This window comes from Typopeltis vanoorti, chromosome 8 (assembly GCF_054136105.1).
Source record: "Typopeltis vanoorti isolate ZY-2024b chromosome 8, IOZ_Tvanoo_1.0, whole genome shotgun sequence".
NCBI classification, from domain to species: domain Eukaryota; kingdom Metazoa; phylum Arthropoda; class Arachnida; order Uropygi; family Thelyphonidae; genus Typopeltis; species Typopeltis vanoorti.
This window is the reverse complement of record NC_143556.1, coordinates 69520429-69546188: the sequence shown is the minus strand read 5'-3', so window position 1 is coordinate 69546188 and position 25760 is coordinate 69520429. Positions and strand designations below refer to the sequence as shown.

At 38.1% G+C, this 25760-nt stretch overlaps 1 protein-coding gene across 3 annotated transcripts in view; it reads right to left on the bottom strand.

The window, feature by feature from the left end:
* Window positions 1–25760, bottom strand: part of Neurl4 (neuralized E3 ubiquitin protein ligase 4) — a 646806-nt gene that overhangs the window by 87553 nt on the left and 533493 nt on the right. For all 3 annotated transcript variants that reach the window (XM_090397278.1, XM_090397280.1, XM_090397281.1), the window contains one exon: window positions 6351–6435. In XM_090397278.1, coding sequence (XP_090253404.1) covers window positions 6351–6435 — 85 coding nt within the window. The remainder of the gene's footprint in view (window positions 1–6350; window positions 6436–25760) is intronic.

Here is a 25760-nt window from a genome sequence, read left to right as displayed (position 1 = left end):
TCTAAAGCACTGCCTTTCTTATGAAGAACAACCAAGACTGATTTTTTCCACTCTTCGGGGGCATATCCTGATCTCCATATTTCATTACATAGCTGATATATTTCTTGTACAACTGATTCTCCCCCATATTTTAGCATCTTGCCTATTATGTTGTCATTTCCAGGACTCTTGTTGTTCTTGAGATGTTTTATAGCCTTATTCACCTCTTCCAAGATGTCATTTTCAAAGATCTCTGCTGGTGGAGAGATTGCTTTTAGTTCTTTGATTACTTCTGTTGCAGTATCATTTAGTTGATTTTTATATAGTTCGCTGCAATATCTTGTCCATCAATACTTGACCATTTTCATCTTTGACTGCTACTGATCTTGTTTGCCACTTCCTATTGACATTTCTTATAAGTTTGTAGACCTCTCTAGTTTTGTGTTCTCCACAGTACTGTTCAATATCTTTGCACTGGTCCTCCAACCATTTAGCTTTATCAGATCTTGCTGCTTTCTGTACTTCATTGCATTTTTGACGGTATAACTCATCTGCTGCCTCCGAATTATCTCTTTTAAGTTTCAGTTCTCTTTTCTCTTGTACCAATTTTAGGGTTTCCTGAGTTATCCATTTCTTGTTGATCTTTTCTCTTTCAGAAATTACTTCCTCTACTGCTTTTTCAGCACTGTAATCAGTCGTTCTGCTCTTGTATTTATATTTTGTTTTTCACTTGCGGTCTTAAGCTTAGTTTCCAATATGTTCTGATATGCTGTTCTTAGCCTGTTTTCATTTAGTTTTGAGATGTCTCTAGCTTTTTGGAACTTTCCTCTGTACTTCTGTTTCAGTTTTAGTCTTATATTCGCAATCACCAAACTGTGGTCCGAATCAATATCAGCTCCTTGGAATGATCTGCACTGTTGAACTGAGGTTCTCCATTTCTGGTCTATTAATATCAGGTTGATCATATTCCTGTGTTTGCCATCGAAGGAGCGCCACGTCCATTTACGACAATCTTTTTGTTGGAATTTGGTATTGCAAATCGTCAGATTGTTATCTGTGGCAAATTCCAGAAACATCTCTCCACGTTTATGACTGAAATAATTACTTTGAAAGACTTGGAGGAAAATTGTAGATAGAAAGTTAGTAACGATGTAAATTTTCATGTTATTTTTATTTAGCGTATGATGTACAGGTGTCAGGATAATACATACAAATTACATAAAACAGCATAAAAACAATTGTAAAAATCATATTAAAAGGGTTACACTAGTTGAAATAATTAAACATCAAAATTAAGAATCAGGAGTCAGAGCTTAATCCTTAAATCCCAGGTCCACTCCAGGGATTCTGGGGGTCAGTTTAAAAAAGTCCTCTTTAGAACCTGAAATTGAGTAGATAGGGCACTCAAGCACAATGTGATTGATAGTCTGGATCCCTCTTTCACATTCACAGTTTGGAGTATGGGACCAGCTCCATTTATGCAAGAGATGCTTACATCTCCTATTTCCTGTTCTGATTTGATTTAAAGTGGTCCAGACATGTCTAGGGAGATTGAAGCCCTCCAGACAAGATGTGGAATTTGAAATGGGAATTTGAAGATTGGAGGTACATTGAAACCAATACTCTCCCCATGACTCGCATAGGTCGAAGTTCTGGTCGTTTATTTGTATTGCACTCCTCCAGGCAGAGTGCCTGGATTTCAGTCTTTGTGAAGTATGGAAGGAAATGTCTTGGTGGATAGGCAAGGAACTGTTTCCAATTATTTTTGTCCATAATTTGCTGAAGGCTTGGGTCCTGCAGAGTGAGGGAGGCGCTATATTACTGAGAGTTGGGAGCCAGTAGCAGATCTTAAAGCTCCAGAGATTATCCTCATAGTTTGAGTCAGCTGGACATCGACTAAAGAAGCATGTGTGCTGTTCAGCCATACAGGAGCACAATACTCTGCTGTAGAATAAACCAAAGACAGTGCGGTAGTATGCAGTGCATTGGCATCAGCACCCCAAGAAGTACCAGCGAGTTTATGCATTATATTATTATGAGTTTTTAATTTTACAGCAATATTTTCTAGATGATATTTAAATGTCAAACTTCTGTCTAGGGCAGGCCTGCACAACTTGATTGTCTTTGAGGGCCAAACCCAACTTGGACCACCTGACCAAGGGCCAATCACTTCGAACCTAGAATGGTAGACTAGTCCACTGCAGCTGCCACTGCATAAGTAAATTTGTTAGTAGGTCTACAGTAAATACTAATTAATATACATATTTAAATTTTTAGACAGTTACAATTAAAATTATAATCAAAATTATTTACAAACAGATATAGCTGCAAAATATCTCAATAAAAACCACTTAAACATAAACATGGTTTACTAATAATTTCACTGAGAATATCACACTTATTCTCAGTGAAATGTCAGAATGTGACACATTTCATTTCTTTGTTGCCACTATTTTATCAAGGTTTGGTGTCATGTTTGAAGTGGCCGTTCTTAATATGGCCTCTAAATTGATATCACTTAAAGATGAACGCTGTTTGGTTTTGTTCAAGTTCATGACCAAAAATGTTTGTTCACAAGTTGTTGATATTTTCAAAATTATTTTTCTTATCAGGACACAATTCAGAAATGGCAATCATCAGACACTTTTTTATCAACTCTTCCTCAGTAAATGATTTGCCAGCACAAACTATTTCTTGTGATATTTTTAAGCTTATCTTTGTGGCAACTTCATTCGCAGATGTCACTTTTTTAAAGGCTTGTTGCTCACCACTAAGGACTTTCAATAACTTTGCTGCTTTTATTTGCTTTTCACTTGCATCCAACTTGTCAAGGTTGGAATGTTTAGATTCAAAATGACGTCTCAGATTGTACTCTTTCGGCACAGTGATAGATTCCTGGCAAATAATGCACACACTATTTTGTCCTTAAACAACGTAAAAAAATATTTGTTTGTCCACTCAGGGTTAAAAGCTCGATGTTCCGAATCAATTTTATGCTTTTTACTTAAGCTCATTGTGTCGAAATTGATAATATTAATTACAAAAAACTAATGATGAAAAACTCACAATAATGTATGATAACAGTTATGTAATGTATTGCTTCAGCTACAACCAACCACTACACTGCCAAAGCCAGTAAAGGCACGACCAACTTTGTGTAATACGATTCATTCTCGTTTGTAGACATCAAGTCGTTATCACGGAGATGTAACTTTGAATTTCCCTGCAGCAACACTAGCGCTAACAAAACCTTGAAGCGATTGTAATAATTTGTTATTAAATATGACAGTGGGAATAACTCCGAATGCAATTTATTGTCGAGCTGAAAGAAACACGATTGTGACATTAATCGCATGAACGTAAACAAGCAGAGTCTTCGTAAAAATTTAATTCAATGCTAGGAAAAAATCATTTAATTTCATATTCCCCCATATGATTAAATAATTCAATCAGGCAGATAGGCCAAAATAAATAGCATTGTGGACCGTATGTTGTGAAGGCCTGGTCTAGGGTAACTCCTAGGTATTTTGGATGATTGTTAAATTTCACCTGTTTATTTCTGAAGTAAACTTTTGGGATATAGTTGGCCTGGATATTACTTAAATGAAAGGATGCTACTTCAGTTTTGTTCAGGTTAGGTTGTAATCGCCATCGTCTAAAGTATTTATCAAGTACAGCCAGATCTTCAGTTAAGGTGTTCTCAGTTTTTTGGAATGTTGAATTGCAATGGCAGTATCGTCAGCATACATAAATCTCCGTGATGCTGTCTGTGGGATATCATTAATATATGTTAAAGAGCAATGGGGCAAGAACTGATCCCTGAGGTAGGCCTTTTTTAATCTTAAAGAATTTACTTTTGGATTCATTGATAGATACTTGTATCCATCTGTCTGCTAGTATTTGATTAATTAGGTTGGCTAGTTTTGGTGATGGGATAGTTTCTAAGAATTTTAAGATAAGACCCTCTCTCCACACTATGTCATAGGCAGCAGAGAGGTCTACAAATGTCGCTATTGTTTTCAATTGTTTTTTCATAACCGTTCTCTATAAAGGTTGTCAAGACCAACTTCTGTCAGGTTTCAAGTTTCAGGCATGTGAAACTTCTCAAAAACAAGGCAATAGGAAAGTAGTTGGAAGCAATTGTAGGGTCTTTGCCAGGTTTTAAGACAGCAATGATTTTAGATCTTTTAAAAATTGATGGAAGTATGCCAGAGTCCAGGATATTATTGTACATAGCAGTAAGCCATTTAATAGTTTTTGGTCCACAGTTCTTAATGAATTCGGAGTAGGTGTTATCGAGTCCAGCTGCCTTCTCAGTCCTCAACGAGTTAACTGCCTGGGTAAGTTTCTGGGAAGTGAAAGCCTGAGATAGTGATGATCGTGGAAGATCTGTTTTAAGATTTTTTAGTTTTTGTTTCAACTCTCTCGTAGCTACTCTATCTTGAGGATATTTAGTCATCGAGACTATATGCTTTGCAATGTGTTTTGGATCTATGGCGGGCAGTTTACCAGAAGTCCTTGTATTAGGGTCAAGCTTCCTAATCAGGGACCAAGCTTTTCAACTGGAATGAGTAAAATTAAAACTGTTCATTGTTTTAATCCATTTGTCTTTTCTAGCCCTGCCAAGAGACTTCAGTAGCTACTGTAGGATTATTATTAGTAGAGAATTCTTTATACAGTTTTTCACTGTCACTATTCCAGCCTGGGATATAATCTCTCCTAAAACCACTTGGAATGGTTCATTTGGCATTAGCATTATTATTGGTGCTGTAATTGTAATTGTTTACAGTGGGCTTTATAAATCTTATTGCAGTGTCAACCTAACCTGTTTCTTAAAAGAATCCCAGTCAGCTTTGAGAAAGTTCCACCTAGGCTTTAATACTGTTTTTATGATTGAAATATTTAGGCCTACGTTACAGATTATAGGTCAATGTTGGCTGTTTGGAAAACTGTCTAATACTTTCCTAGAGATGAGAATTTGACTGCCATTATTGTCTGCAGTACAGAAGCACAAATTTTTCATGTAGCACTTTGATATTCTGTACACCCCTTGAGGGTATATCAGGAATATGATGATGATGATGAAAGACTGTTAAACAAAACAAGCAACGACAGAACAGTAATAGAAAATTTTCAAGAGGAATGCAAACAGGAGAACATATCAATACTTCATGTAGAAACTTGAAATGTGGAAAGGCAGCTGGAATAGATGATATTCAACCATAAATGATCAAATATGGAGGTATAAAAGTTTTGCAGTGGCTAGACTGTATACTTCAGAGGGCCTGGTCAGAAGGCTGAATTCCAGATGATCAGAGTTCTCATAGTTTCCCTCTATAAAATAAATCAGGAGGGGGGGGGGGATAAAGATGAAAGTGAGAATTATAGTGGAATTCCAGGTAAGATTTATGCAAGCATTCATGAAAAGAGGCTAAGAAAAATTGTGAAAGAGAAATTTGGAGTAGAATAACCTGGTTTCAGGCCAAATAAAGGTTATCAAGATCAAATTTTTACTGCATGACATACAGTTGAGAAATCATGAAAATATAACAAGGATTTGTACTTAGGTTTTGCAGATCTGAAGAAAGGCATATGACAACGCGCCTACAGAAAAGCTTTTCAAAACACTACAGTTATATGGAATAAATGGAACCTTATACAAAGCAGTACACAGTCTATATTTAAGTTGTAACAGTTAGAATTGAAAGAAATATAGGAAGATGGTTTAATGTAAAATCAGGGGTAAGACAAAGATGCATTATCTCCACTCTTAATTATCTTGTTGTCAAGTATAATGTACTTTAATAACCAAGTTAAAAAAAAAAAACTTCCTACATTAATACAGTTATATCAATTATTTTATAAATATTTATAATGAATAATATTAGACTATTAGAATAACATTTTTATGATATAAGTGGTTACTCAGATGACACATTACATTTTTCTTCTGGTGTCAATAATGAGACAATTATGAGCAATTAAAAAAGTTTGCTATTTCAACTGCAGTTTCACATTATGCTAGTTCATATGCACACGATTTCAGGGTGCATTTGAAACCACTAGTTGAATGCATATGAACCTTACTGGCTGAGTGGATAGCATACTTATTCTTCAACATGCAGCCTATGGTTTCGAATCCCAGTATGGAATGAATGTTTTGGAATGTCTTTGGGTGTCAGTGATGTTCATCTCCAGGTGTAAGATTACCATTCCTTGTGTAAGATTACCATTGAAAAACCACCATGTTTAGTCTCTAGAGCAGGACTTCTGGAATATCTAACTTAGTCACCTATACTAAATGAGTAACAGGTTAACAGTCATTTATGGGTGGAACTGATATAAAATAAAATGTAGTAGGGAATTATTACCATTGTCAACCTCAGCTTTTTCTCTATAATCTCTCTCTTTTTCTGAATTATTTTCCTGAAGGTTATCCTCTTGCATAATAGACACCTAAAAATAAGGAAATATTAATGCCTTTAAATGAGATATAAATAAATTTATTCAGAGCAGTCTGAAATATTGAAACAATTTTACACAGACTAGTAAACGATTTTTGATTGTTTACTAGATAACACTGAACCTGATAAAAGTAACCCTCGTATAATGCGGTACTTATACAATGCGGTTTCAATATAACGCAGACTACAAATTGTACTAGCCCTTGTTCAATGCAATACTTATACAACACGGTTTCAAAAAAAACATGGTCCGCAAATTGTAGTAACCCTTTATCTTTTCATATATTTTTCACTGCACGACTTAAAAATCAAATTTTATCTCTGTTAAATTTGCGTTCTGCCCATATCACACATGTAGTTATAAGCAGTGAATTTATATTAGGGGAAATACTCTTTAGCATATATACGTCAATTTTTTTACCGTATGAAGTGTTTATTGTTGAAAATTGTCTTCGTTTTCTGCCAGGAAAGCACATTAAAAATCACAAGTGTGTTAAGCTCAAACTGAGCACTTTATTTTCTGGTGAGTTACATACAATATGTAATGCTTTTTTAAGTAAGCATTTTATTTTTATAGTAATGGCCACTTAGAGGGATTTTGCAATATGGTGGAAAACAAAATTAGTGAATTAATTGATGGGGAAATAGATTTAAATAAGGAGGAACTGGTACAATTAATAGATGACATTGAACCAAATGGTGGGGAAAGTTCTGCCAAAGATTCTGATTGTGATGAATCCATTAAAGAATACAGTTTAAAGAGATTAACAGAAGGATTGGACTTGGCAAGAAAGTTAGGAGGTTATTTTACGGATAATGATCCCTCAATGGAGCGCTCCGGAAAATTCACGAGACAATTGGATATTTGTTTAGCTCCAATTTATGAACTCGATAAAAAATTGCAGCATAGTGGTAAGCAAGGTCTTATTACTGACTTCTTGATAACTAAACCCGCCGATGCATGCAATGAGAATTATATAAATAATGTCCAAAAGATTTCAAGTGATGATGACGTCCGGCTACTTGTAAATAAAGAACATTACAAAATGTTCGTTCTGAAGACAGTCATCATCATCATCACGAATCATGGGCTCACTGCCCGTTGATGTTTGAGGCCTGTTTCACTATCTTCTTCCACCTTTCTTTGTCCAGTGCACAGTGTCGCAGTTTTTGTACACCAATTCCACACCAGTCTTTTATATCATCTATCCATTCTCTGTATGGTCTACCTCTTCTATTTAAACCATCCAAAATATCAAACATAAATGTCTTTATCTTCCGGTCCTCACTCATTCTACAGATGTGTTGAAAGTTTATTTTTCACTTGGTTAGAATATAATAAATTTAGTTTAATCCTTTATCCAAGTGTGAGCAAACAAAGTTTGCGCCTGAAAGTATCTTCAGGACTGGGGGTAAGGTGGTGCAACACCAGGACGACTCCTTGCAAAGGTGGAGCAAGCTACTAACACTCCTATCTCAGTATCTCTTATTGAGGTCTCTTCAGTGGGAGCCAGGCCCAAGTGGGAGTGGGAGCTAGGTCCAATAAAGGTCGAAACTAGTCTGGGTAGTGGCCTTTCCCTTAATGCATAACATTAGACATATCTGCAAGGAGATGTGTTTTGCATTATGGGAGACACTGAGATAGGAGTGTTAGTAGCTTGCTCCACCTTTGCAAGGAGTCCGCCTGGTGTTGCACCACCTTACCCCAGTCCTGAAGATACTTTCAGGCACAAACTTTGTTTGCTCACACTTGGATAAAGGATTAAACTAAATTTATTATATTCTAACCAAGTGAAAAATAAACTTTCAACATCTTTCTCTAAATCCAGAGTAATTTATTAAAAAGGTGGCACACCGTTTGGCAACTCCTATAGGTAGAGATGACCTTGCTAATGCTTCTGGCTGGTATCTCCACTTGGGCCTGGCTTCCACTGAAGAGACCTCAATAAAGGTCCAAACTAGTCTGGGTAGTGGCCCTTCCCTTAATGCATAACATTAGACATATCCACAAGGAGATGTGTTTTGCATTATGGGAGATACTGAGATAGTAGTGTTAGTAGCTTGCTCCACCTTTGCAAGGAGTCGGCCTGGTGTTGCACCACCTTACCCCAGTCCTGAAGATGCTTTCAGGTGCAAACTGTTTGCTCACACTTGGATAAAGGATTAAACTAAATTTATTATATTATATTCTACAGATGTGTCCAAATAATTGCAGCTTCTGTTTTATAATCTTCTGCATTAGATTCTGTTTTGGTTGTATCTTCTGATAGAGCTCTTCACTGGTGATTTTCTGTACCCATCCTATTCTTAGAATCTTCCTGTAATAAGTTCTTTCAAATGACAAAATTCTTTTTCTTGATTCCTTATTTATTACCCACGTTTCAGATCCGTACAGTACACCGCTGAAGATCCATGTTTCCAATACTCTTAGTTTTGTTTGCAGACTGATCACTTTACTTTTCCAGATGTTATCCATGGCCTTCAGATTTGTTCTTCCCTTTGTAATCCTGATCTTTATTTCTATTTTACAGTCCAAGGCATATGTCAGTTTACTTCCCAAATATGTGAATTGTTCTACATTTTCTATATCAATTCCATCCACTTGTATCTTTTGTTTCATGTTCTTCTCACCAAATACCATTATCTTTGTTTTTTCAAAGTTCATAACAAGTCCAAATCTCTTCCCTTCCTCATTTAACAGTTTCAGTGTTTTTTGTAGTTCTCTTTCGTCTTCTTCAATAATAACAATGTCATCTGCAAATCTCAGATTGTTAATTCTCATTCCGTGTACAGATATTCTTTTGGCATCTTCTTTCATTTTATCCATTGCTGTTTCTAAATGTGCGATGAAAATGCTTGGTGATATTGGGTCTTCCTGTCTAGTACCTCTGCTTGTTTTAAACCATTTCCCCAAATCATCACCTATTCTAACTGCTGCAACTGCATTCTAGTAAACATCTTTTAATATAGCTATTAGTTTTTTATCAATTCCATAGGATTCCAGAACTGCTAATGTCACTTTCTGGTCAATACTGTCAAATGCTTTCTGAAAGTCAACAAAGCAAGTATATATGTTTTTGTTTTTCCTCCTAGCTTTCTCTGCTATTAACCTCATTGTCAAAATCTGTTGAATTGTAGTTCTATCCTTCCTAAATCCTGCTTGCTCGTCTGCAAGGTATGCTTCCAATTGTGTTCTCAATATTTCTGTCAATATGATCATCATCACTTTACCAAGGTGACTTATCAAGGCAATTGTTCTATAATTTTTACATTCTAGCTTATTTCCTTTCTTGTATAATGTTACTAATATTGATTTCACCGACTCCTCTGGCATTTTCCCTTCTTTCCATACCATATTGCATAGTTGGTGCATTTCTGTAACCATACTTTCACCACTATATTTAATCATTTCTCCAGTAATGTTATCGTTACCAGGACTCTTGTTGTGTTTTAGCCATCCTATTGCTTTTTCTACCTCTCCTCTTAAAATGTCCATATCATGCTCATTACCTGGTGGTGATATCTGCTTCAATTCTTCAGTGAGTTCCCCAATGCTCAGAATCTAGTTTTTCTTCATATAACTCACTACAGTATCTTGTCCACTGCTGTACAATTTTTTCTTTATTCATCAATACTTTGCCCTTTTCATCTTTAATTGTGGTCTGTTTTGGTTGCCACTTTCTATTAATGGTTCTGATCATTTTGTATACCTCCCTTGTTGTATGCTCTCCATAGTACTGTTCTATATTGTTGCATTGGGCTTCTAACCATTTCATTTTATCCATTCTGACTGCTTTTTTCACCTCATTACACTTTCTTCTATATTGCTCTTCTATTTGTTCTGATGTATCCCTTCTTATCTTCAACATTCTTTTCTTCTGTACTAACTTCAGTGTTTCTTGTGTAATCCATTTCTTCTTGATCTTCTCTTCTTCTGGTAGTGTTTCTTCAACTGCATTTTCTATTGCTTTCATTACTCTTTTCACTCTTAAATTCGAGTTTTTTTCTTTCTCCACACTTTTAAGTTTCTCTGCTAACACTGTTCTGTACCTTCTTCCTATTTCTGCTTCACTTATTCGTGCTGTATCTCTTCTATTCTGATGTTGGGGTTTACATTTCTTTTTCAATTTCATCTTGATGTTTGCAATCACTAAACTATGGTCCGAGTCTATATCCGCTTCTTGAAAAGTTCGACATTGCTGTACTGATGTTATCCATCTTCTTTTAATCATAATCATATCAATCATGTTTTTGGTTTTCCCATCATTTGATCGCCACGTCCATTTTCTACACTCCTTTTGTTGGAATCTTGTGTTACAGATCATCATCTCGTGGTCCACAGCAAATTCTAACAATTTTTCACCCTCGTTCATTTCTTTCTCCGAAACCATATTTTCCCAACCATCATCTGAAGACAGTGATGATGATTAAATATGCATTTTATTTTATTTTGCCTAAAACATTTATGCATTACGGGCAATGAAGTTTACATACAATTTGCATTTTTATAAGTTTATACTATGTATTTTGTTTCATAGTTTATGTTTTCTTAGCTTACGTGAATTACCTGAATTAAATAAAAATATTTTTTGTTGGATATGTCATTGTTGTTTATATAATTAAAAAAAAAAATTTCAGAACATAACCCTATTTTTTCTGTGATCTGAGTCTCGCATAGCGTGATTTATATAATGCGGCATTTCTGTGGAACCTAACATCCGCATTATGCGAGGATTACCTGTATTCATTTGGACTAACAAGAAAAATAAAACATAGCATATATGGACTTAAAAAAAAAAAATTCATAATTCCTGGTTGATGTTAGTATTTTTTTTTCTCTTTACAGCACTCACCAGTGGTCAACGTTGCTTTGTGAAATTTTATGATGACATTTGAGTGGCCAAAAGAGAATAACTGCAGGAGAGTGTTGTAGAACAGCTTAAGTAAAAATGTATCATTTTAAATAATAATTGGTGATATTGTTTGCATTTCAGTACAATTTTGTTTCTTTTTGATAGTTTAGTCTGAATGCATAGTGTTTGTGAAGCTCAGTGGGTTGTTTACATTTTTTGTATAATTTGTAGCTTGCAATGAATGAGAACAAAAGAATTTATGTCATACAGTGCAAAAATCAAATGTGATTAACAGCACAGATTTTTCAAGAAGTTTATTGTCATAAATGTGGTGTGTGTGTGTGTGTGTGTGTGTATGTGTGTGTGTGTGTTTAGAGAAATGTGGAGAGACTGGACAAGAGAAGTGAGAAGGTATAGTTCTGCAGAAAGTGCAATATGTTGAACTGTGAGATATAAATAAGAGTAGGGAATGAAGAGTTAGAGAAAGGATAAGGATGGAAAACAGTGAATAGCATAAGGCTGCTGGTAGTATTAAGTAATAAGGATGAGTGAGAAAATAAGTGTTGAGAATGCAATTATGACAGCAAAAGCATGAATGATTCCAAGATGAAAGAGAATACAAATGATGGATCAAAAGCAATTATGACTGTGGAGATGAAAGGGAGTGTAACTGCTGGAATGCAAGAGAGTAAATGAATGCAGAGTGAAAGGAATGCCAGATTTGAATAATGAGTTGATAAGGATGAGAAATGAGATGAATTATATATCCACAGTGAGATTGTTTGGTGGATATGAATGAAAAGGCGAAAAAGAATAGAATGAAAGAAAGTAGAAGAAAACAAGAGACCAATGACTCAAGAGTGGCAATGTATGGAGATTCCATTATTAAAGGGGGGGGATGCAATGGCATACAAGGTCTGTTTTTCCAGGAGAGAGGATGAACAGAATGACTGATACTTTGGGTAGAAAAAGTAAACAAGCAAAAGAGAGCGAGTGGTGATTGTGGGTACAAATGATTTGTTTGATAAAAAGAGAATGAGAGGATGAATATCAAGGATTATTGAAAAGGATGAAAGATAGGAGCATGGTTGGAAAGGTTTTAGTGTATGACAATGATGAGCAAAAATCACGAATGGATTGGCAGAGTTGTGTAAGGAGAAAGGGGGGAAAGTAGAGTTTGTTAATGTGTGGAATGCATTCGAGAGAAGGATGGAATTGTACGAGTGTGATTCTGTTTACATGGATTCAGTGTAAGTCAACTGGCGAGGGCTGCTGCTTGAAGGAAGGATGTGAAACACGGGGGGGGGGGGGGGGTTGGAATGAGGCTGAAATTGCTTGCAAATGGTAAGAATACTAGCATGAGAGATGAAGGTCAGAGAAGAGAATGCAAGATGGATAAGGTGAAACCTTGCTATATCACCCAAATTTATGGGAAATGGTTCTTCAAACAACCTTCCGCTTACATTTTTTTAAAAATATATATAACATACATGTAAAAATGTTATTAGTACTTCCGATGAGTCTGGACCATAATAATCTATTTTATTCACATGTGATTGACAGGTTCTCATTATTGAGTCTTTGTTATGCTACTTATATAGGCTGAAATTTGAAATTCTGTCAGGAAAATCAGGTGAAAGTTTGCAGACTGGGATGAAAGTGGACACTGTTGAAGTTGGAACTGAGATCAAGTAGATTTGTGAAATGGATTTGGAAAGCTCTGAGGAATTTTGTTGGCTGCATCAGTCACAAGCTTTCACTATGCACTACTTATACTCTGGTTTACCAAGATGGTTGCATTTGATTTCTGCGCTGGTACTCCTCTTTTCTAATTGATGATCCATTCTTTTTCACCACTTAGTTTTTTTTTTTTTTTTTTTTTTTTTTTTTTTGAGTTGTTGATGAAGTTGATAGCTTTGTTCCCACTGACTGAAGGTTAGGTCACATCAGGCCAGACAAAGAAGTGCCTTGGAGGTTGTTCTCAGCCACTATTAATTCTGATGTGCTTGATGAGGTGTTACAGGTCACTTATCAGCCTTGGCCAGTTTGTTCGATCTTTTTTGTTGTTTGTGGAACTGACAGTGCCTGATAATTTTTATTTGGCATGATGGCACTGTACTTTTTATTTTCAGCCTTGATCGAGTTATGTACTGTCAAAGCAGTGAGGTTAGAGTTTTGTGATTTAATTTAATTAGCTTGCTCCACCTTTGCTACGAGTTGCCTGGTGTTGTACTACTTACCCAGGTAAGATAGTACAACACCATATTCAGTCCTGAAGATATTTTCAGGACTGAATATGGTCTCACTTGGATAAAGGATTAAACTAAATTTATTATAGTCTAACCAAGTGAAAAATAAACTTTCAACATCTTTCTCTAAATCCAGAGTAATTTAATAAAAAGAAAAGGTGGCAAACCTTTTGGCAACTCCTATAGGTAAAGATGACCTTGCTATTGCTTCTGCCTGGTATCTCCAACTCTGGGCCTGGCTCCCACTGAAGAAACCTCAATAAAGGTCAAAACTAGTCTGGGTAGTTGCCAATCCCTTAATGCATAACATTATACATATCCACAAGGAGATGTGTTTTGGATTATGGGAGATACTGGGATAGGAGTGTTGGTAGCTTGCTCCACCTTTGCTACGAGTTGCCTGGTGTTGTACTACTTACCAAGGTAAGATAGTACAACACCATATTCAGTCCTGAAGATATTTTCAGGTGTGCAAACTTTGTTTGCTCTCACTTGGATAAAGGATTAAACTAAATTTATTATAGTCTAACCAAGTGAAAAATAGACTTTCAACATGATATCAATTGTCGGATGGGAAGAATATCAACAGTGCATGGGAAGCATTTAAAAAATACTTAAATGATGCAATATCAGAATGATTCCAAGAATAAATAGGGCAGGAGTCAAATTGATGTGTAATGTTATTGGGCAAGAGATTTGTAAGAAAAGGATGATGTGGAAGAAATACCATGTAGATAAGGATGATGTCCATTATGAAAATTATAAGCAGCAGGCTAGAAGAGTCACAACTGTTGTACAGAAATCTAAGTCTGAGTACAAAACGAAACTGGCTTGCAAATTAAAAACAACCCACAAGAATTCTAGGATGGCAACAGATGAAGTGGTTGTTCAACAAATGAGTGCCCATTTAGCTAAAAGCTATCAGCCTGGTATATGCAATACTGAGTTCACTGCTACATCTTCACTGGATTTAGAAACTTTGGTATACGAGGAAGAGATATTAAAGCTGTTGAACAAGTTGAATAAAAATTCAGCAATAGAGACTGATGGGATATCAGTAAGGGTGCTAAATGAGTGTTCAGCTGAACTGGCTATTCCTTTAACTAGGATATATAATTTGAGTCTCAGAACAGAGAAGATTCCACAGGAGTGGAAAGAAATGTATGGTACTTCCACTGCACAAGGTGGTGCAAATACCAATGTATCCAGCTATCAACCAATCAGTAATCTCAGAAGTGGTGAAGATTTTAGAAAAGTTGTTTAAGCCTCACATTCAGAAATGGGTTGACAGAGAATCTCTACTTTGAAATGAACAGCATGGGTTTATTATGCACTAAACATAGGAAGGTCATGTTTTAGCAACTGCTCACATTCTGTAATAATGTTACTACTAAATTAGACAAGGGGAATGGACCATGATACTTTTAGATTTTGCTATGGCTTTTGACAGACTACAGCATGGAAGAATGTTGAATAAATTGAAGATTATGGATTTGGATTATAAAATATTAGCATGGACAAGAGGATGGCTGACTGACTGACAGATATCAAAAAAGTGGTATATGGGAGATGTGAATCTGCAAGATTTAAGCAGATTTAAGGGAATCCGAAGTGTTGTTGTCTTGGCTTGCACATCCCCTGAGACACTTCACAAGTGCAGCAGTAGGCAGTCTCCTAGGAGCGATTTCTGGACACCTTCAGGTGACTGACTGGCCTGCTACGCTATTCCTCCCTTCCAGGGTTAGCAGCCCTTGTAGGGTTAAGTTTCCTCACTTTCAATAACTCATCAGATGAAGGCTCCGACTCTTATATGCCGGAGCCAGGAAACTCGTCAAGTGTGAATCCAGATGTCTGTTTCTTGTTTGGTGGTGATCTTGCCACCCATCCCAGCGGCGTCCTCAGGAAGAAAGTTAAAAGAAAGCTCTGCAAAGACTGTCATCAACTCATTTATTCAAGTTCTCATCATGCTTGTTCTGACGATCAAGGAGTTCCCAATCTCAGACACTTCATATGTCAGGTGTGTGCTCGTGCATTCTCTACCGCAATTGGCCTTGGCATGCATCGCACCTCGAAACATCCAGCCGAAGCCAATGCTGCAATAAGAACAGAGTGCGTCAAAGCACATTGGACTGCCGAAGAAGAAGAAAAGATCCCCGCCACTCATGAGATCGAGTTGATGGCTCGAGGGATAAAGAAAATCGATGAGGCTTTATTTAAGGCGTTCCCATTAAGATCCTTGGATGCCATCAAGTGTGATAGACGGAAAGCCAGTTACAAAGCCTTACTTCAAGAATTGGCAGCCCATCCGCCACAGGTAGGGACAGATAATATCTCTGTATCTCCTGTCTCTGCCTCTCCATCTTCCAGCCACTATCCTGCTGTTGAAGAAGAGGTTTTGATTCTCAGGCTGACATCATCTCTAGATGATCCTCCTCTTCCAGAATATAACCATCAAATTCTTAAATATCTCATCCAGACTCACCTTTTGGGAATGGATAATACAGATCAGTTGAATGACTACCTCCATGCTGAATTCTCTGAACACTTCATGCCTCGTCAACATCAGCCTACGTCTCATTCTACAATGACTTTGTCAAATAGGAAGCAGAGGTAGAGGAGCTGCATAGGCCATCTTCCTCTGCTTGTGCCATTTGGGCAATGTGCCAAAACCATCCTTGATGGTGCTTCTCCCTCCACCTCTAGCAGACTTACATGATGATTTTGTCAAATTCTGGAGTACAGTCTTTTCTGCTCCACCTTCACACTTCCCTGATTATGATGACCAACCTACGATATTGAAGTCCATTCCTGCCCTTCAAATATACCAGCCTGTCTCCATCCAGGAGATTAAAGCAGCTCTTCCATCCAATTTCTCTGCCTCTGGACCTGATGGCTTTCCTGCGTCTAGACTTCGGAAGGTGCCGTTGAAGATTCTTCAAGACTTAGTGGACATTCTCCTTTCCAGTAAAGTAATACCACCATACTTACTATCTTCATTCAGAAGAAAGAAAGTTCAAGCTGTGCATCAGACTTTAGACCTATTACCATCTCTCCCTGTGTTACTTAGACTCTAGCATAAAATATTAGTTAAACGACTTCAGCAACATATACAGCATGATTATAGACAGAGAGCTTTTCTCTCTTCGGACAGCTGTGCCGAGAATATATATCTTCTTTCTTCTCTTCTCTCTGATTCCCGGTGCCACCTTAAGCCTCTATATATGGCGTCACTGGACCTCCAAAAGGCTTTTGATAGCGTCTCCCTTCCTAACCTCCTTAGAGCGCTGTCTATTGCTGAATGTCCAGGACCCTTTCTTTCCTATGTTATGGAGCTATACTTGGGTAGCTCAATCACTATCACTACAGGGTCCCGGTGCAACTTCTATTCCCACAGTGCAGGGCGTTTGCCAGGGTGATCCTCTATCTCCCCTTTTGTTTACCTGTGTCATAGATGAGGTTCTTCATTCTCTTCCTAGCCATATCGGCTACTTTCTAGGCGCTTCTTCCTTTAATGCTATGGCCTTTGCGGACGATATTATTCTCGTAGCCTCTACTAAGATAGGCTTGCAGGAACTCCTTGACTAGGAAGTTGACTTCTCTATTCGAGGTCTTTCTATTATAGAGGAATCCTGCTCTTTGGCTCTTGACCCCTCTGGTCATGACAAGAAGCTTAAGGTCGAGACTATAGAGTTTTACCTGCACGGGAAGCAGTTGCATGCTTTGACCATCTTGGAAGAGTGGAAATACCTTGGTATCATGTTCACCCCCAAAGGGAAGGTCTTCTGTCCCTTCTATCCTAGAAGCTGGGATTGCATCTTTGAGGAAAGCTCCTCTCAAGCCCCAGCAAAGCATGTTTCTCCTCTCCCACTATCTCCTACCTCACTTTTACCACGTTGGTGCTTGGTAGGACATATATCTCGGTACTGTCCCGAATGGACAGGGCTATCTGCTCAGCCATGAGATTATGGCTCCGACTGCATATTTCCATGCGAGGGTGAAGGATGGTGGGCTTGGGGTTCCATCACTTAGATGGCTGATCCCATGCCTGTGCTGTCAAGAATTGCGCAGTTAGAACTATCTTCTTCCCCCATCTGCAGAGAGGCTTTCTATAGCCTATTAATACAAGAAGACTTTAGGTGGGCTAAAGGCTGATCCCATTATCAAGGTACTTTAATCGAGTCAGCACCAGCAGAACACAAGAGGTGGGCATCTCTGTTGCACTGTTCTGTAGATGGTGCTCCTTTAAAAGAGCCATATCTGGTGCCTCCCCAGCATGATTGGGTAAGGGATGGCACCAGACTCCTCCCTGGGTTCGAGTATATTGACCTTATCAGGATGAGGATCAATGCCCTGCCTACTCGAGTCCGCAGCGCTCGATAGGGTAGTGATGACTCCAACTGTAGGGCTGGCTGCCACTACAGTAAGACATTGTCTCATATAGCCCAGTGTTGCTTCTGCACCCATGGGGGTCCGCGTGAGGAGGCATGATGCCGTGGTCTCCATTCTGAACAACCGCTTTAAGAACAAAGGTTGGGAGACTGTGGTGGAACCACATTATAGGACCTCCGTGGGTTTGCATAAGCCAGGCTTAGTGATTAAAAGAGATTGTGACGTTTGAGTAGTTGATGCCCAGGCGGTGGGAACAGGGCACCCACTAGCCTATAGCCATAATAATAAAGTAAATTATTATAAATGTAACTAAGATCTAGTTAGTAAGATAAGGGAGGAGCATGGGGCAACTCCGAGGTTTACCAGCACCACCATCTCTTTACATGGAGTATGGAGTGCAAATAGTTATAAGGACTTAAAACAGCTTGGGCTTACGCCGAAGGATATAAAAATTCTTTCCTTAAGGGCCCTACAGGGCACACTGGTAGCATGGCATTGCCACCAGAGAATGACTACAATGATAACTAAAACAGGCATAGGGTAAAACACTTGTAAAGTCATATCTCCTAAGGACAAGCTTCCTCCTCTTGGTTTCCTTGTAGCTTATTTTATTGTGAATAATCTGGAAGATTTGCTTTTGTTCATCATCAAGTGTTATATCAAATACCATAAGCTTAAACATCCCAGACTTGCTAAACATGCTATCTCCTACAAGCAGATAGTTTTCTGGAATAAGACAGGAATCATTCATAAAAGCCAATTCCTTATGGAATGTAATAAAATTAGTTTAATCCTTTATCCAAGTGTGAGCAAACAAAGTTTGCGCCTGAAGTATCTTCAGGACTAGGGTAAAGTGATACAACACCAGGGCAACTCGTTGCAAAGGTGGAGAAAGCTACCAACACTCCTAACTCCGTATCTCCTATAATGCAAAACACATCTCCTTGCAGATATGTCTAATGTTATGCATTAAAGGAAGGGCCACTACCCAGACTAGTTTTGACCTTTATTGAGGTCTCTTCAGTGGGAGCCAGGCCCTAGTGGAAATACCAGGCAGAAGCATTAGCAGGTCATCTCTACCTATAGGAGTTGCCAAATGGTGTGCCACCCTTTTTTAATAAATTACTCTGGATTTAGAGAAAGATGTTGAAAGTTTATTTTTTCACTTGGTTAGAGTATAATAAAATTAGTTTAATCCTTTATCCAAGTGTGAGCAAACAAAGTTTGCGCCTGAAGTATCTTCAGGACTAGGGTAAAGTGATACAACACCAGGGCAACTCGTTGCAAAGGTGGAGAAAGCTACCAACACTCCTAACTCCATATCTCCTATAATGCAAAACCTGCTAATGCTTCTGCCTGGTATTTCCACTAGGGCCTGGCTCCCACTGAAGAGACCTCAATAAAGGTCGAAACTAGTCTGGGTAGTGGCCCTTCCTTTAATGCATAACATTAGACATATCCGCAAGGAGATGTGTTTTGCATTATAGGAGATACGGAGTTAGGAGTGTTGGTAGCTTTCTCCACCTTTGCAACGAGTTGCCCTGGTGTTGTATCACTTTACCCTAGTCCTGAAGATACTTCAGGCGCAAACTTTGTTTGCTCACACTTGGATAAAGGATTAAACTAATTTTATTATACTCTAACCAAGTGAAAAAATAGGAATGTCTTTATAAAGAAACTTGTGAAATTGTCTCCACTGTCCTAATTTAAACAGATCTGATGATTTACATTTATCTCCTTTATGGAACACAGTAATTTTTCAATCCATTAATCTTTCCTAACTTTACTTATATAATTAGATTTTTTTTTTTTTTTTTTTTTTTTGCAGTTAGGAAAATATTGACCATTTTTTTTTGTTATTGTACATTATCTGCCAGGGTAGCAATTTTTGGAATTTTCTATTATTGTTGTTCCATTTATGTACTGAAGATGCCTATGAAACATAGGTGAAAATTTTACAAATAAACATCAAGATTTTCCACATGAGTTTTCCAGTCTTGCATTTTATTCAAATTAAAGATTAATGGCTTGCTGAATTTTTCCACACTTGGATGTACCAAGGAAACTTATGCAGATTTTGACTTTAAAAAAAAAAATGTGAATACTGAATTTAATCTATTGCATCCTCATCACAATTTAAAATACTTCTAGTCTCCAATTACAGTTACTGATGTCAAGCAAAAGTGGTGCAGACTTTATCACTCATAAGAGCCTCCGTAGCACAATTGGAAGAACGACAGTAAGTTGTACCCTTTGATTAGAAAAGGCCTAAGTTCGATTCCCGTCGTGATGGGAGGAATCTTTACATGGACTTTTTCAATCGAAGGTGAGTTAACTGATCTCATAACACTTCGTAGTGCAATGCTAGGGTGACTCGTAGTAAAGGTGGAGCAAACTCCGATCACTGTTCTTAGTATTTTCCCATAATGTGAAACACAGCTCCTAGGAGATGTAGTACTGTTCTACATTATGAGAGAAGGTCACCACCCAGACCGGTTTCCCTTTGTTTAAGCGCTCATAATGTAGAACAGTAATACATCTCCTAGGAGCTGTGTTTTACATTATGGGAAAATACTAAGAACAGTGATCAGACCTTGTGCCACCTTTACTGTAAGTCGCCCTAGCATTGCACTACCAAATGTTGACTTACGCTTGGACTCGCCAAACTTTATATAGTTTTCTGCATTCGGCATGAAACTCTTGGATTAGATTTCCTATCTTTGAGTTTCTTATTCGGCTAAGAAATAATGTGGTATTCAATATCCACTTAATTTTGAATAACATTATTGTTATTATTATTATAATCCCAAGACCCCATGAAATCAAAGACTCATCTAGGAGGTCCTTTTATCATACACACAGCTCATTATACCCTTTCACAAATCCATGTTGACTCTCACAGATAACATTACCCTCATCTGCCCAATGCTGCATATGGTCCATCACTACTTTCTCCGAGATCTTAACAACTACTGATGACACACAAACCTGGCCTATAATTAGACACTTCCAGTCTATTACCACCCTTATGCAATGGCATTATCTTACCTTCCTTCCATTCCCTGGGCACCTTTCCCCCAGCCAGACTTTCATGAAAAGCCGGGTTAAAGGCACTGTCAGTTCCCTAGCACATTCTCTCAAAACTCGTGGTGAAATACCATCCAGTCCCAAAGTTTTACTGACATCCAGAGTACTCAGTATCTGAAACATACTCTCCTCCTGTACCTCTAAACCTGCCCTATCCCTCAAACATTAAAACTGACTCCTCTAGAATGAAATACTCCAATAAAGTGTTCATTGAACAATTCCACTATGTCCTCTGCATCAGTCACTCTATTCCCATTTTTATCCCACAATATCATTCTTCCACAGTCATTTCTCCTCTTACTGGCCACATAGCTAAAAAATTCCCTAGGATTTTCTTTGGATCTTAGGGCCAATCTCCTCTCATATTCCAGTTTCGCTTTCTTTACTACACTAGTCACTCTTCTGGCCTGTGTCTTATATTCTTCATGCATCTTCTCTTCACCTGTCTCCTTACATCTCTTTCATAGCCTCTTTTTCACATGCAATTCCTCTTTAATATTGTTTGTCATCCACTTTACTCCAAATTGTGTCCTCTTCTTCACTCGTGCTATACAACTTACCATTGCTGCTAACAAATATTCTTTCACAATTTCCCATGCACTAATGATATCCCAGCCTTCCAATTCCTCCCTCCATGAAACTTCCCAAAGTTGACGTCTAAGACTATTATAATCACCTGCTTTATAATTCCACATAAGTTCCTGTCTCTTTGATACTCCTGCATGTCTATTCATTTTCCAAGTCAAAACCATATGGTCACTCTCTCTCCAACTGGTGGAAGAGATGTCATCTCAGTTATTATCAACTCTTCTGATGCTATAACCAAATCCAAAACTCTTGAACCTCTTGTTCCCTCTGTTACATGTTGCGTAAGACGTTTGTCCTTCAAGAATTCTAGAAATTCCATTCCCCTATTGCTGCATGCATCTTCCTCTCTCCAATTTATACTACTATAGTTAAAATCTCCCATAACAATCATTCTTCTTGCACTTGCCAAACTTAACTGTCTAAACATCTCCTGGTCCCCATCCTCTGTGCTCCTACGTCTGTAGCAGCACCCCACTAAATATCTTGTCTTGCCCACCTCTACCTCACACCATATGCTCTCAAAATCATTTGTCTCACTGCCTTCCAAAGCCTCCACTCTTAGAGGACATAGGTCGTCACTTATCATAAGCAGTACCCCACCACCACGCTTTCCCCTCCTATCCTGACGAAAAATGCTGTACCCAGCGACTTCTATTCCTGTTATTATATCCTCTTCTGTCAACCACGTCTCAGGGATCCCAATAATTTTTGGCCAGGCTGATGCTATCTGCACCACCAATTCCTCTCCCTCATTCCGGATACTCCTGGCATTAGTATAAAGCATATAAATGCCACTGTTTCTATACCCAGCATTATCCCTTCTAGACTCCACTGCTCAGTGTTACCTGATGTCGTCTCCCTTCTCCCAAGTATCCATTCCCACAAGAGGCCATCCCTGCTATCATCCTCCCTGGGACACACTGACTCGTTCAGAACAGCAATCTCTGCAGATGGTTACGTCCTTCCTCATTCAAAATGTGAGCGGTCTCTCGCATACAATTCCTCTCTTTCCTCAAATGCACTCCAAGCATCCACATATACCAGTCCTCTCTGGTCACACATTCTAGCTATTATGTCATTCAATATTACTGCTCTTCTACTCAACTCGTCAATATCATACCTAGGCAACATGTACACTATTTTTCCTCTCTCCGTCTTCTTCCATACAGCCTCAAGCAAAAATCTCATATCTCTAACTGCCCGACTTACATTACCACTCAAGTCATTTGTTCCTACCATCACAATCATCTCATCCACCCTTTCACCTCTCTTAATTGCCATAGCCACCCTTTCTATGTTCCTCCTGGCAAACACTCCTCACGCATCCTATTTTGAACACCACGGATCATCGAGTTGCCATACATTATACCTCTTACCATTCCCTCTCTCCTATTGTTTCCATTCTCTCCTCTTCTTTCATTCCCATAGGTCTCTCTCATTCCCTCTCCTTTACTGCTATTCTCTCTTCTAGCATTCTCATACCTCTCTCTCCTACTACTGTTTCCATTCTCTTCTCTTCTAGCACTCCCATACATCTCTCTCATTCCCTCTCTCTTACTGTTTCCATTTTCTCCACTTCTAGCACTTCCATATCCCTCTCTCATTCGGTCTCTTCTACTGTTTCCATCCTCTCGTTTTCTAGCATTCCCATACCTCTCTCTCTCTCTCATTCCATCTCTCCTACCGTTTCCATTCTCTCCTCTTCTAGCACTTCCATATTTCTCTCTCATTCCATCTCTCCTACTGTTTCCATCCTCTCATCTGCTAGCATTCCCATACCTCTCACTCATTCCCTCTCTTCTACTGTTTCCATTCTCTCCTCTTCTAGCACCCCCATACCTCTCACTCATTCCCTCTCTTCTACTGTTTCCTTTCTCTCCTCTTCTAACACTCCCAAAATTCTCTCTCTCTCCTACTCTGATTCGCCTTGCATTTATCTCTTCCATTTTCCTAATCTTATCTTTCATACTTCTGCTCTCATTCACAAGACATTCCATCTCCTCTTTCAGCTCATCTATCTCCCTCTGCAGGTCAGTCACTCTTAATCTAAATTCACTCTCCCAAACAAAACCATCTCCTAAACTTTCACAGTCACTCACACCTTCCACACTATCAACTATTATTTTCTCATTCATATATATATATATTTTTCATTCTCTCCTATCACACTACCTGTCTTCCTACATTCATTCCCCGTTCCTGGAGCAACAAGGTCGGATATTGATATTTCTAATGCACTTATTTCCTCCAACTGCCTGCATTTTGTGCACATACGCTCTCCACTCTCTTTCACAAGCCACATATCCAATTCCCTAGACGCAGACATGCCGCAAGTACTGCATGCCACAAAGTCCCTTATGATATTGCTTATAACAGAGTTCTTAAATGGCGGAGGACTCGGCGATATGCCACTTGCGACTGTTGAATCCGCCATCATTCCTTACTCAACTAGGCAGAGTCTAAAGGAATACGTCTGATCACAACTACAGCATAAACACTCAATCTCTTCCTTAAATAATAAAAAAATATGTCAAAGCAGATGTCAACTCCCTGGAACATTCCTTTAGAATACGTGGTGGTGATATATTATAAAGTCGCAGAGCCTTGTTAACATTGCATTTGCTCAATTCCCCACACACCTCTTGCTCACTTACAGTCAGTTTCTCCTCTCCCCCATCATCAACTGCTCTCAAATTCTCTATGATGTCACATTCACAAGTATGAAAGACCTTTATGAACTACTCATTAAGTATTTCCACTATATCTTCTGCAGTAGTTGTCCTTATACCTTTTTCTCCAATCAGTGTCATCCTTCCATAATCATTCTTTTTTTTTTAAATATAAAATTTTATAAAATTCTTTCTAAAAGAAGGTTTAACGCCAAAAGAAATTCATTCGAAGTTCATAAAAGTTTATGGGCACTCTTCTCCTTCATTTTTGACAATTAAGAAATGGGCTGCTGAGTTTAAATGTGGCCATACCAGCCTTGAAGATGATCCACGTGAAGGACGTCCAAAAAGTGTAACAACACCAGAAATCGTCGATCAAGTGCACGATATGGTATTGGATAACCGGCGAGTCAAAGTGCATGAAATTGCTGAGACTATAGGCACTGCAAAAGAACAGGTAGGATATATTTTGCATGAAGATTTGCAAACGAAAAAGCTTTGTGCAAGATGGGTGCTGCACTTGTTCACAGCAGATCAAACATGCACTCACATGAAAATCTCCAAACAGTGCTTGGAGCGTTTTAACAAGAATAAAACTGATTTTGTGCATCGATTTATTACTACGGATGAGACTTGGATTCACCATTATACACCAGAATCCAAACATCAGTCAAAACAATGGACAGAAGCCAGTTGTTCAGTGCCAAAGAAGACCAAGTCTGTTCCATCAGCAGGAAAGGTCATGGCATCGGTGTTTTGGGATGCTAAAGGCATTTTGTTTATTATCTTGAAAAGGGTGAAACAATAACTTGGGAATATTATTCCGATCTTTTAACCAGACTAGACAAAAAAATTCGTGAGAAAAGATCCGGTTTGTAGAAGAAAAAAATCATCTTTCATCAGGACAATGCACCTGCCCACAAAGATATTTTGGCAATGGGAAAATTAAGGGATCTGCACTATGAATTGTTGGAACAGCCACCCTATTCCTCAGATTTCGCTCCCTCTGACTTCTATCTCTTCCCAAAATTAAAACTCTTCCTCGCTGGTTAGAGTTTTTCTTCAAATCAAGAGGTGATTGCAGCTGTAGAGGAGTATTTTGCAGATCTTACTGAGAACCACTACAGGGATGGATAATGGCACTAGAGCATCGCTGGAATAAATGTATTAGTCTTAAGGGATATTATGTTGAAAAATAAAAATAATTTTGAAATTATATATTCGTTTTTTCATTGTTAGGCCGAGAACTTTTCAGACCACCCTCGTAGTTAGGATTAGACCAGTAGTGCTAACGTTAACAGTTGAGCAAATTCTTGTGACTTTAATGTTTCTTTGTATATAGCTCTAGATGACTTTAAAGGGTGAAATGTCAGATGATTATTTTATATTTATTTAAATATAAATAAATATATTATATTAAATTGAAGTTAGTACTTGGTAGTTATCTCCATAATTTATTAAAATGAATGCTGGTCACTGTGT